The sequence below is a fragment of the Arachis stenosperma genome, chromosome 9 (genome assembly GCF_014773155.1).
Source record: "Arachis stenosperma cultivar V10309 chromosome 9, arast.V10309.gnm1.PFL2, whole genome shotgun sequence".
Taxonomy (NCBI): Eukaryota; Viridiplantae; Streptophyta; class Magnoliopsida; order Fabales; family Fabaceae; genus Arachis; species Arachis stenosperma.
In genome coordinates this window covers 156,966,454-156,980,169 of record NC_080385.1, presented here as the reverse complement: position 1 = coordinate 156,980,169, position 13,716 = coordinate 156,966,454, and the positions used below count along the sequence as shown (strand labels likewise).

General features: G+C 33.1%; 1 protein-coding gene across 3 annotated transcripts; it reads left to right on the top strand.

Moving 5' to 3' along the window:
* Positions 1–2,925: 2,925 nt before the first annotated feature.
* On the top strand, positions 2,926–10,805 carry LOC130949696 (uncharacterized). 3 transcript variants are annotated; one of them, XM_057878346.1, is made up of 12 exons: positions 2,926–3,460; positions 3,553–3,700; positions 4,034–4,188; positions 4,508–4,690; positions 4,854–4,929; positions 5,279–5,356; positions 6,049–6,134; positions 8,676–8,749; positions 9,277–9,322; positions 9,571–9,680; positions 9,781–9,955; positions 10,621–10,805. In XM_057878346.1, exons 1-12 carry the CDS (start codon positions 3,200–3,202, stop codon positions 10,798–10,800), a joined length of 1,572 nt encoding a protein of 523 aa, XP_057734329.1. In that variant the 5' UTR covers positions 2,926–3,199; the 3' UTR covers positions 10,801–10,805. The 3 variants fall into 3 exon arrangements, with proteins under 3 accessions (XP_057734329.1, XP_057734331.1, XP_057734330.1); XM_057878348.1 differs by having other exon boundaries at positions 10,548–10,805; XM_057878347.1 differs by having other exon boundaries at positions 10,354–10,805.
* The last annotated feature ends 2,911 nt before the right edge of the window (positions 10,806–13,716 follow it).

Below are 13,716 nucleotides of genomic sequence, written 5' to 3'. Positions count from 1 at the left end.
ATTTTCTTCCTCTATGCTTTCCAAACCTACATCCACCCTGATGCCCAACCCTCCACCTCCAACGGCCTTCGTGCTGCCATTCGTCGCCCTAGCACTCCCAAAGGTCCTGCTCCCGACCTCAGAAAGCGTCCCAAGAGTAAGGACAAACTCAATTTTGACGAGAAGAATGCCCAGATCTTCAGGCTTAGGCTCGACCATGCTCACCTCTATTTTGCTGGTCTTGATGGCTTCTGGAAGGTTCTCCTTGATGCATTCATGGGATTCCTTTCATTGGTGTTGTTCATTCCTACTGCTAGAATTGCACGTTCCTTTTGGCTTGGAACTGATTAGATTCGTTGCAATTTGTCTATGATCACTTGTGGATAATTTGGTCACACCATCCTTTATTCAAACCAACTGTTTGTTATATTTACTGCTTTGATTTGGATTAAGCCTTTAGCTGAGATTTTCGTGGATAGTTTGGGGAATCCTTTCTTTAACCATAGCATATTGTTGGCAGCTGCATGAAGCTATTCCTAGGAAAAGGTACAACAAATATATGGAGCTTGCTCAAGCAGCATTTGATAAGTTTATTTAATATAGTTTATTTATTATATCACATTGTTATGTAAAGTTGCATAATTAACAATGCAAGAATGCTTTACATATAATTGATCCTCAAAAACTATGTTGGGTACTCAAACCAAGTTAATTGAAGATTCATACATATATAAGAGTCCTAAAACTATCATTGCATGATTTGAAAAGGTTTCAACCTTGCTTTTTCAGGTGAAAGATTAGGGGTGTGGCTTGCTCTCTTCCAAACTATTTATTTATTAGTTGGAATTGCAGCTGCATTGATCCTTATAGGAGAAAAAATCATGAAACTCTTCTTCTAAATAGTTTGTGGTCCAACGTGTACCTCAAATCCTTTAACCACAGTGGAGTGGTACCTGAATTTTACTTATCTATCCATTGTCCTGTCTCAGCTTCCAAACCTCAATTCGATTGCAGGGCTCTTACTCATAGGTGCTGTGACAGTAATTATTTACTCCACCATGGTTTGGGTTCTATCTGTGAGCCAACAAATGCCACCCTCCTTCTCTTATGAACCTTTGTCATCACCATTATCTTCTACATCTTTATTTCTTGCCTTGAATGCTCTTAGAATCGTAGCATTTTCTTTTAGAGGCCACAATTTGGCACTAGAGATTCAGGTACTAATAATGCTTTACCATAAAATTTGTCTAATTAAACTTTTGATTTTTCTCTATTTAATTAATGAAAATATGAGCTTTTCTTCCTTTTCAGACTACAATACAGTCGGCTTTTAAGCACCCGAGACCCAGCTCGGGTACCAATGTGAAAAGGTGCCAAGGTTGCTTATTTCTTCATTGCATTGTGCCTCTTTCCTTTAGCTTAGTTAATGGATTATAATTGATTATTTAGGTAAGTGCAGAATTTCAAATATAATTGAGTTGTTTGTAGCTGTTTATCAAAATTTGGGGATTTAGGGTTCAATATAGTGGGAGGAACAATGTGGGTATAAATTGAAGATAAGCCAGCTCAGTTAGCCGTTGGAGTAATTCAGCATGGCAAAACGATGCCACGTAAGCGCTCCGGTGATGACTCATCACCAGAAATATGTCCAGGGACCATTATGAGTGCTCGGAGCTATATCTAGAGGACGACAGTGAGAAAATTGGGATATTGAGGACTACATTAGGTAATCACGCGAATCTCAGGGACTACTATAGGGATTTATTCTGTGACTTCTCTATTTCTATGAGGGTTTTTTGGTGACTTAAAAGAAAATAAACAAAAACTAAGAACGAGAAAAAAAAAGAATCTGCTTAAGAAAGGCAGTCCCGCTGAATACTACTCTCAAATTCTTTCCAAGGCAACGGAAGTTCCACTTGGGGAGAAAGGGTCCTCATACGGTCTTTGCCATGATGTCTGCTACTGTATTTGCATCTCTCAAGATCAACCGAAGATCAGCACGCCATTTCTATGAGGATTTTGAATGGGCTTAATTAATAATTAGATAGTTAAGGTTTATTTTAGAATTTTAAAATTAAAAATTTGAATAATTTGATTTTTGGATGTGTATTTAAATTATAATATATTAATAATTAAATATATTAAATTTAAAACAAAAATTTAAAATTTAAATTTTTAATTTTAGTTCTATTTAGTTTGTATTTTAAATATGTATTTAATTTTAAAAGGACATTAAATTTATTCATACTTTTTAGATGTGTTTATTTTTATTTTTTTAAAATTATTGTAATAAAAGACTGAATATTGTATATTTTTAAAGGATACATAATTGAATTGATAGTTTAGTTTTGGTAAAATAATTAAATAAAGTAATATCTATAAGATGTCAAAATAATATTTTATTTAAAAATAAAATAAAATTTGAGAGATTGGTTTTTGAGTTATCTTTTTTCAAAAAATTTCTTAAAGAAATAAAATTAGTTTTATATTTGGATATCTCATGTAAAAAAATATTTTTATTTATAGTTTAGATATAATAATATAAAAACATTTATTTATTTATTTATTATATAAAAAATATTATTTTTTAAAAAAATATCTTTTTAACAAAGATATAAATTATAATTTCTCAAAAACAATTTTTTATATCTTTTTGTACTTTTATATTTATTACTAAAATTTTATCGCTAAAAAATAAAAAAATATTTTGTTTAAAAATATTGAATTAATATATTTTATATTTTTTTAATAAAAAATATAAAAACACTAAAAAAATACAACTTATTCTTTTATCATTTCTATCAATTTTTTAGTAATATATTTTTTTTAAATATTTTAAATAAAAATAAAAATAAATTAAATTATTATAATTTATTTTTTTATATTTAATTTATTATCATTATATAAAAAAAAAACTAATTTTTATGTCATTGCATGTGTATTGTTTTCAGGGTGGTCCTGTTTGTCTTGTTCTCAAACCCAAACATGGTTCCGACCACCAAACTTGTTTCACCGATGACTCATCCACCTACCACGGTGGTAGCCTTTAAATGCCGTTGACTGCGCCACCCACTTACCTCCCTTTGGAGTCTCAGTCTGGGATACCTATTTCCCTTGTTGTAACGAAAATGAATACTCTCTAATCTAAATTTGACTCTACAATTACACTTCTCTCACTCCGTAACCTTCAAAATTCACTCTTCTCTACTTTCCCATTCACATGGCAGCTCACACACTCGCTTTGATCATCGAAAACCCTTCCAACCATCACGAGTTCCTCCTCGTCAAGCAGCCTCGCCCTCCCAAATTCCACGACCAAGAATACGATTCCTTCGTTGATTCTGATCTCTGGGACTTGCCTTCCGCTCTCTTGAATCCGTTGCAGCCAGGATCAGAGCCGCCGGTTGCGGTGGAAGTGGCTGGCTCGCATTCAGAGGAGCTCAATTTGGGTGAATTCGACATTCGTTCAGCACTCAATGAGGTACTTAAGAGTAAAGACTATATCTTGTTGAGGAAATTAGAATTTTGTGCTTTGGTGATTGCAAAATTCATGTTAAATGTTTTTGCATATAGGTATTTCTACAAATAGGGTTTGGGGAAGTTGAAGGTGGAGAGTGGAAGTTTTACAAATATATCAAGGAAGCTGCGTTTGGACCCGGTTTGCCCCATAACACAGTCTTCATTGCGGGAAAATTGGTAGCTGAAGACTTTGCCTTACTAGGTGGTTTCTCTTTTCTTTCTATCCAAGTTTTCTGTAGTTCATAGTATGATAAAAAGTTGTTTGTATTGGGCAGTATGTCATGAATGTTTACTTGGTTAGGACAATTAGGTCGAAGGTTTACAAGCTCATGTGCCAATCAGTTTTTCTGTTTCACTTTCTTTCTAGTGGATGAGTGCTTGTTCCTAGGTTGGACGAGGCAGTGAATTGGCTAGTTTAATAAAGACCAACGCTGCTGTTTACTTTTATGCAGTATTAGTCTGTCTTTGCTTGTTGATCGATTTTGAATTTTGATACTATATTTATGTGAACAGCATATCTAATTCACGTATGCAGATTCGCATAAATGGATGTCCATCCAGAGCTGTCTTAATTTGCTTCTGGAAGTGAAGCCACAAGACGATCGTGTTGGACCATTGGTAGTCGTTGGTCATATAAACAACTCATTTGACTGTGCTAAGTGGAAAGTCCCACCAGCCATAAACTACCAGGTTTGTTTTCTTGAACTTTCTTAGTGCTTATGAATAAAGTGAAAACCTCCTCCAGATTAGGGAGTTGTTGAAACTTTAAATGTGACATGGATTGTTAATTTTCGATAACCAAGAATTTGTAAAATAAACTATTTATACACATCTTATGGCTGCAATTTGATAATGTGAACCAAGGAAGGATTAACAGGGTTATTTTTTATATGCTGGTGCAAAATGGATGAAAAGGGGGTTTTTCTTTCATTGCTATAATTTTCTTGTAATTTTCAAAGTCATTCTCTTTATATGCTGGTTCAAAATGGAAAACTTGTTCCATTTTCAGGAGTACCCTCCTGGTGTTATACTTATACCTATGGAAAGTAGAACCGCAAAGCCTTTTAGCACAACAAACTTGGTTGTATTTGCACCTGCAAATGCTTCAAATGATTGTGAGGATAATAATTTTATTGCATGTGGAGATGCACTAATTGTTGATCCAGGATGTTTATCAAGATTCCATGGAGAGGTATACTTTCACATGACTATTGAACAATTTATGTGTAAACATGCTTTTTATTTTTCCTTTGTTTCCTATTTCTTCTATGGATCCATTGCTTGGACTAATAATTAATTTCTATATTATCAAATTTGTTTTACTAAAATGTAACTTATGACTCTGTAATCATCAGCTAGAGAAAGTTGTTACTACTTTGCCAAGAAGACTAGTGGTCTTTGTTACTCATCATCACCATGACCATGTAGATGGTAAGTCATTTCTAGAACTATAGCTGTTTATGATCCTTTAGTGCACATTGCATTATGAGTACACAGTACAGTTGGTGAAATGTATGCAGTCAATTAAGAAGCCATTTCACTTTGTTATTTCTTAACTAAATCCAAGTGAGTAACAAAAAGCATCTAAGCTGAGGATATGATCTTATATTTGTTAGCTCTGCACTCAAGTGTACCTCACAAATTATCACCTTTTTTTTCCTGTCTTCTCACAGAAGCTACTGTCTGTTCTGAGTTCAGTCTTCTATGTGGAAACTGATATTTAAGATGTGATTATCTGCAGATTATTTTAATTCTCATATATTGTAAACCTTTACGACAGGTCTATCTGTCATACAAAAGTGCAATCCTGATGCCACCTTGTTAGCACATGAGAATACCATGCGCCGCATAAGCAAAGGTTATATTTTTGTTTTTATGTAATATTCTTGGTGACAGTTTGCAGGCAAGTATAATTTCCTTAGTCAACTCAACAACTGTGCAGCTGGAAACTTGGTTAAAGAAATGAAATTATTTTGAATTTGTCATGATATGATGAAATTTCATATTTTGAGAATTTGTGTAAATGGTTTATGATATCAAAACTACCAAGACTTCGCTACAAATCTTAAAGTAGTCACACTACTTTTGTAGAGCCCAAAATTTGGGATCTCTCACAATCTCTATGATTAGAGTTTAGAGTTCTTCTTCTGCTATTTTTGAGATCATTAAAAAATGAAATTGATTTGATTCAATTTAGAGACTGAATCTCATATTTGAAAATTGAAATCTATTTTTAAAATTATTTGAATTGATTTACAAAATAATTTTGGTGTCTGGATCACATCATGGATGAGTTGATACAATTTTAAAAAGGGTGGCATAGTGCATGAAGCTTCCATCTACTGGGATTTGGGAGGAGAGATATTACTGTTTCATCAAGGCTTTCCCTTCAGTTGAAATATATATTTTTTAATCCTATGTTTATCAGTATTTCTGAGGTATATTTCAGATTATTTTTATTTATATAGCTATTAGATTTCTATATTTTGACCTGATATACAAAAATATAAAACTTCACCAAGTTGGTCAACTGATATTCTATGATTACAGATGACTGGTCACTTGGCTATACCTCAGTTACTGGAGATGATGAAATTAACATTGGTGGTCAGAGATTAAGAGCTATTTTTGCACCGGTATTTTTCATGTTGTAATCCTTCTTTTAACAGGCGTGTCATGTTAACATTTTAGCATCTTTCTTGAATTGTCCATGTTAGGTGCAATAATGTCAATTTCTAGAACTTATGTACTATATAAACAACAACAACAACAAAGCTTTGTCCCACTAGGTGGAGTCAGTTATATGAATCAAACAACGTCATTGAGCTCTATCATGTATCATGTCTATAGAGAGACCGTTTACATGTAAATCTTGTTTGACCACCTCATGGATGGTCTTCTCAGGTTTTCTTCTACCTTTCACCCCTTGTCTATCTTTCATTTCATCCACTCTCTTGACTGAGTATTTTGTCGGTCTTCTTCTCACATGTCCGAACCACCTGAGACGCGATTCTACCATCTTTTCCACAATAGATGCTACTCCAACCCTCTCTCTTATATCTTCATTTCTTCTTCTATCCAATCGCGTATGACTATTCATCCATCTCAACATCTTTATCTCTGTCAAAATTCAGTTTATGTTCGTGCTCCCCTTTGGCCGCTCAACACTCTATACCATAAAACATAGTCAGTCTGATAGCAGTGCGATAGAATTTACCTTTAAGTTTTAAAGGCACTTTTTCGTTACATATAAAACCAGACGCACTCCGCTATTTTGACCAACCTGCTTGGATCCTATGATTTACATTCTGTTCAATTTCTCCATTGTCCTATATGATACACCCAAGATACTTAAAACTCTTAACTTTTCGTAAGATGTTATCTTCAATCTTCACCTCCATATTAGGGTTTTCCCTTCGCAGGGCGAACTTACATTCCATATATTCCGTCTTGTTACGGCTTATGCGCAGACCATACACTTCTATAGCTTCTCTTCATAACTCTAACTTCTTATTTAGGTATTCCCTTGATTTTCTTATAAGAACGATATCATCGGCAAAAAGCATGCACCATGGTACATGCTCTTGGATATGCTCTGTGAGTACTTCCAAGACTAATATGAAAATATATAAATTTAAGGATGATCCCTGGTGTAATCTTATACCAATAGGAAATTTTTTTGTTACACCACCTTGAGTCTTCACACTAGTTGTAGCCCCATCATACATGTCTTTAATTGCACGAATATATGCGATCTTTACTCTTTCTTTTTCTAAAACCTTTCATAAGATCTCCATTGGCACCCTATCGTACGCATTTTCCAAATCAATAAACACCATATGTAGATTTTTTTTATTATTACGATACCTCTCCATCATTATTGTTAACAGGTATATCACTTCAGTGGTGGATCTGCCTGGTATAAAACCAAATTGGTTCTGTTACATTGTTACTTGTGTCTCTTGTCTCAGCCTCCGTTCTATCACCCTTTCCCATAATTTCATGGTATGGCTCATGAATTTAATCCCTCTATAATTTTCGCAACTTTGTATATCCTCTTTATTCTTGTAGATAGGTACCAAGGTGCTCTTCCTCCACTCATCTGCGATTTTCTTAGACTTTAAAATCTCATTAAAAGACTTTAAAATCTCATTAAAAAAAGCTTGATTAACCAACTGACGCCTTTCTTTCCAAGACCCTTCCAAACTTCAATTGGGATATTATCGGGTCCTACTGCCCTGCCATTTTTCATCCGCTTTAGAGCCTCTTTTACTTCGAACTCTCGAATCTTTCGATAGTAGTCGAAGTTTTGATCTTCTTCCCTCGTGTATAACCGACCAAGACTCGGAAGAGTCTTCTGTCCTTCATTAAATAACTCATAGAAGTAGCTCTTCCACCTTTCATTGATCTTCTCCTCTTGAGCCAACACTTCCCCGTCTTTATCCTTTATGCACTTAACCTAATCCAAGTCTCTCGTTCTTCTTTCACGGCTCTTTACGATTCTATATATATATATCTTTTTCCCCTTCTTTCGCGCCTAGGAACTGGTAGAGACCCTCATATGCTCTTGTATTTACTTCGCTTATAGCCACTTTTGTTTCTTTCTTAGCCGCCTTATATTTTTTCCAATTATCTACATTGCGGCACAAAGACCACTCTTTAAAGCACACCCTTTTCGCTTTTATCTTTTCTTGTACACTCGCATTCCACCACCAGGAGTCTTTTATGTACTATATACGTTTCAAAATTTGATTTAAGATGTATGACCAGGTTAATTGCAGATCCACCACTTCTCTATGTTACCCTTTCCTTATATGATGGAAAACTTCCATAAAAGAATCTGTTGGAGATGCTCAAAGAGTATCATGCACACATGGCTTAACCTTTTAAGTTTGAATTAATTTGTAGCTTGGTGTCAATAGTTCTTTCAAACAGTGAACCTGTGCTTTGTCCATGCTTTAAATCCTATGTGCTTTTGCTTGCAGGAGTGTCTTAGAGTTCTAGGTTAAAAACCAAGCATGCACTCTTCCAGTAACACGCTAGGGTTGAACTTTTCCATCACCAAGTTTAAAAAATATCTCAAACTATATCAAGCATTACTTGAATTCAAATGTTATAATCTCTGTAAAATTGCTTCCCTGTTCTGATGAAGATGAAAAATTCTTTTTTCGGTTCAGGGACATACAGATGGTCATTTGGCACTGCTTCACAAGAACACTCACTCATTGATTGTGGGGGATCATTGTGTAGGGTAAGATTTCATACAATATCATAGTTTAAAATTTGGAACTACTGTACTTTCATTGTAGACATCTTCCTTCATATGACATCATTTTTAGTTCTGTCTACTAATAAAGATACTATACCCAAACTAACTGGGGATGTTTCACAGATCCAAGTTAGCTGAGTTGCTATCTTAAGAAAATAAAACTGCTTTTGCTGTCTTCCTTTCTTTTTTGGGCAAGTGAATGTGTTGATATATGTGGATACAGGAAGAGCATAGAATGATGAGACTAATATAAGAGTGTCATTTTATTTTATTTATTATTATTATTATTATTATTATTATTATTATTATTATTTGCTAAGCATCAATTAGATCTCCAAGAAAAAAAATACCCCTATCAAAAACAAAGAAATAGGTAGTTTGCATAGTGTGATTTATAAAAAGAAACAGATTTCCTCTTTGGAAGTTGCAATATAACAAAAGGCCTATTTCATCTTCTAGGTCTTTTTTGATAAGGACTTCTGATATCATACCAATTTGCTTTGTTTCAGTCAAGGAAGTGCTGTTCTGGACATAACTTCTGGTGGAAATATGACTGTAAGTGGGAATAAAGCTTGTTAGTTATGATGCTAAAAGCATCTATGTTCTTGTTCTTATATCAGATTACAAGTGAGAACCATTGCTCTGCATTATTGGCATCAGTTTTTTCAAAATGAACTGCATTCTCTGCGATCTAGGGATTAACATGCACTTTAGAAAATCAACCATTGACATGAGAAAGTTATTATAAAAGAAAATAACAATGTACTAGATGTTCTTTTGCTTAGTATGATTGTCATCTGCAGGAATACTTCCAAACAACATACGAATTTCTCAATCTCTCACCACATGTTTTAATATCAATGCATGGGAGAATAAATCTCTGGCCAAAGCAGATGCTGTGTGGATATCTGAAGTACAATCCTTTAATCACTTCCTTTATGTGAATATAGGTTAATAGTAACAGTTATTAAGTCAGAATCACTGACTGTAAGGATTGCTATCACTATTTTCAGGAACCGTAGGAATAGAGAAGCTAATATCTTGAAAGCAATTGAAGGAGGAGCGAAAACATTGTTTGACATTGTTGCATATGTTTACGCTGATGTTGACCGCGGTGCCTGGGTTGCTGCATCATCAAATGTGAGGCTCCATGTGGATCACCTAGCCCAACAGCATAAATTACCAAAGGTAATGAGTAATGACTATTGAGCTGTAAAGTTTGAGCACTTCCTTAGTTCCTTCAAATTATTAATAAATTCTCCATATCTAGTGTTTAAAAAATACATGCATAACAAAATTCCTAATAAATGAACAACACAAAATAGTCTTGTCTGATTAGGTGAGGAATTGAGTTTCCTAATAAACATTGTAATAAAATTCCCCAATTTCCTTACAAGTATTTTTGATGTCTTATATTTTTGTTCTTGTATAGTGTATATATTACTCTTTCTTTATTATGTCATGCATCTTTTTATGTATCATATCACGTTTTTGGAAAATTGTTCGACGAGGGTATTTAAATCAATAACACATGAAGACTCCAAATTAATGAGACTTAGACAATTTCTATGAGTGTGTGTGTGCAGGATTTCTCTCTAGAAACTTTCAATTCCAGTTTGGTTGAATTTGCTGACAATATGGGTATAAGTATGAAGAGAATGCAGTAGCTGGTTCCCTGAGTACTTATGAGCTTCTTCCGTTGCATTTTCTCTGTAAAATGTGTAGCTCTATATAGAAATATAATTGTTTGTAAAGTGACCATAGATATTGGAAATTTCAGGCAATAATTGTCTAAAGTACATAGCATGTGTAATAATCTGAGTGAGTAACTACTGCTGCATCTTCCTTCATAGGAGTTTTCAATTCAGAAGTTCAAAAATACCTGCGGGCTGCAATTTGTATCTCGATGGATATGGGATTATACTAGTGGCAGTTTACATATAGGGAAATCTTCATTTCTCATTGCTGGTGTTGTGGCTGGAATTGCTGTATTGTATTCTGTCAAAAGCAAGTTAAGTAACCAAACAAGTTAGGTACCTACGTGAAGAAGTTATACCTTGGTGATTATGGTTTATGATGTTAATGAAGCAAACTGGCATTAGAAATGTACCATGTTATGATATTACAAGAAGAAATACTTGGAAATTTTAGATCAACAAGAGGTGCATGAACTGTTATCATTTATCAACGAGTTTGTTATTCATTTTCGAAAAGGACTCTATTAACATTAATTCACTTTACCCTTTAGATTGGTTAATGCATGCAAGTAATTTGCTTGAAATGATAATTTACTATAATGATTAATGAGTAGCGGAGTGAAATCATGTGCTAATGTGCTATGGTTTTAATTTGGTTTTATCCTAAAAGTCTAAAAGAAACACAATTCTCGGATAAAAAATTATGGGAAGAGAGACACAGAAATATGACTTGTTCTTTTGTTCAAGAGAAACCTAAACTGCATGTGGAAATTGAATATTCAAACCTAAGCTTGTAGTTTGATTTTGACCTCTTATGCCCTTTATTTTGTGGTTACCCCTATCTTTGTGACCAAAATCATTCTGACTTTTATGCGGTTGGTGTCATTCTTAAAGTTAAACCGGATGCATAGTTTTGTACAAGTAGAATTGTTATTTCATAACAAAGGTTTGGGGAGAGTAAAATGTTGACTTTGAAGTCCCAAGAGAGTAGAGACACTGATTTTAAAAACAAAGAATTGTTTACGTGGTATGTATTATGTAATAAACTTTTGCTGTGTCCTATGTGTCCTTGATGTCTTTGAGGAAGTCATCAAGTGATCGACTCTTCCTATAATGAATAACAAATAAGATGAAACCTTTCAATCATTTAATTAAAAGACCATTTAATAATACTTATTGTTAAAATAATAATAATAATAACAAATCATTCTACTTGGAAGTTCTATATCACCATCAATGGACAATTGACCGTGAAGAAAACAAGGAAAACCATTAACTTATTCACAAATCATTTAAAATAGTTTAAAGTTGAGACATAGGCGGCAACGTGATTTCTTGTCTTTCATACCATATTGCTGCCCTTCATCACTTACGTCGAAGACATATGAACTATACATCAAGTAAATAAAACACAAAGAATGTCACTTTCTTTCTTTTGTTATTATTTTCTTGTTTTCTTGCACTTTTATTTACACTTTAGCTGGTGGGTTTTTCAAGAACCAAATGCGATTAATATCTTTTTTTCATTTCCTTTTTTTGTGATTTATTTTCTCATTTTATAAATACTAGTGATTCAATTTTTTTCTAAAATAAATTTACTATGGACTTATAAATGATAACTTTATTTGTTCATTCATTTTATCACATGTCCCATCTTTAAAAAAATCTTGTTAATTTTTTTCAAATCTTCGCGGCTTCTTTGAAGGATATATTTTAAGAAACAAAAGATTTAGACATAAAAAGCAACAATTTCATAAACAAGCCAAGGACGAATCAACATTCTAGTGGAATTGATAATTCTATTTTAAGTATATAGTGTTATGTATAATCTGTTTATACCATTTATATATTAAGTTTGACCTCGGATTAAAAAACTTTTAATCACCAAAATAATGAAATAAAACTTCTTAATTATGAATTATCACAAGAAGAATTTCGTTATAATTATAATTCACATGACATTATTTTTTTCTAAGAATATATTCATTTAATTTGAGAGTCAAATTATTTCAAGTCAATCTATTTTATAAGCATGCGGCTTATTATAGAGTAGACTATGTCCAATTGTCCACAAAGTAAATCCAGCCTCATTCCACTGACTTCGATTAGTTTAGGTGCCTATTTGTTTGATATATTCAATTTTATTTTAATAAAAAATTAAAATATTTTTTTATACATTCTCAAATATGATCATATGTAAATATATTTAATCTTATTTTTTTCAAAAGTTATAAAAAATACTTTTTCTAAATAAAAAGGACTCTACAACTAGGGATGTTCAAGACCTAACTTGGCTCAAAATCTGGTCCGAATCCAAGACATATTTTATCGGGTTCAGACTTTCATTTCTTACCCGGTGCTATTTTCGGGTCGGACTCAGATTTTGCTTTGGATTGCCCGGGCCGACCCGAAGTTACTTTTTACAAAAAGAAATATATATTTGAGTTAATTAATAATGTTATATTATACTTTTATAATTTAATTAATATTTTTTATATTATACGATATTATTTTTGCTTTAAAATAATTTATTTTAATATAAATATGAGCTAACAATTGTTAAATTTATTTTTAAAAGTAAAATTTTATTATTTTAATATATAAAATTTACAAATTTGTATATAGTTATATCCTAATATTTTTATCAGGTCGACCCGAGTTAACCCGATTTTTTTCGAGTCACTTCGAATCGAATCAAAATAGATTTGATGTCCTTTTAGGATCGAATCTGAATCTACTTAAACCTGGCCTGACCCGGCCATGAACACCTCTATATACATCCAGTCATCCAATAGTTAGTTTATATTTTAATGTTAATAAAATATTAAAACATTATTATAATTTATCTATACAATTTTTCCAGTTGTCTGGCTTCTTTGACCGTAATATTACCCTATTTTTATATCCTTTCAATATTTCATTGCCAAAACAAAAGAGCATGTTAAACTTGAAACTTCAACTACAAACAGCAAGGTGGGCTTGATTATTGGAAATTTGGAATGTTCCCTTTCCCTTTCCCTTTCCCTTGGCTGAAAAGTCTTCAATATGCGTGGTGGCTTCTCCATTTGGAATCCCCCTTATTGGGCATCAAACACCCCTTTTCGCCTTTTAAGGGATCCACATATAAATAAATAAATAATAATTCTTTTAATTTAAAAAAAATGGAAACCAAACACGGGATAACACAGGAACGCGTTGGCATAGTAATACTAAGGACCATTGCGGTGGCGGCTACGTAACTTAGTCCTCGTC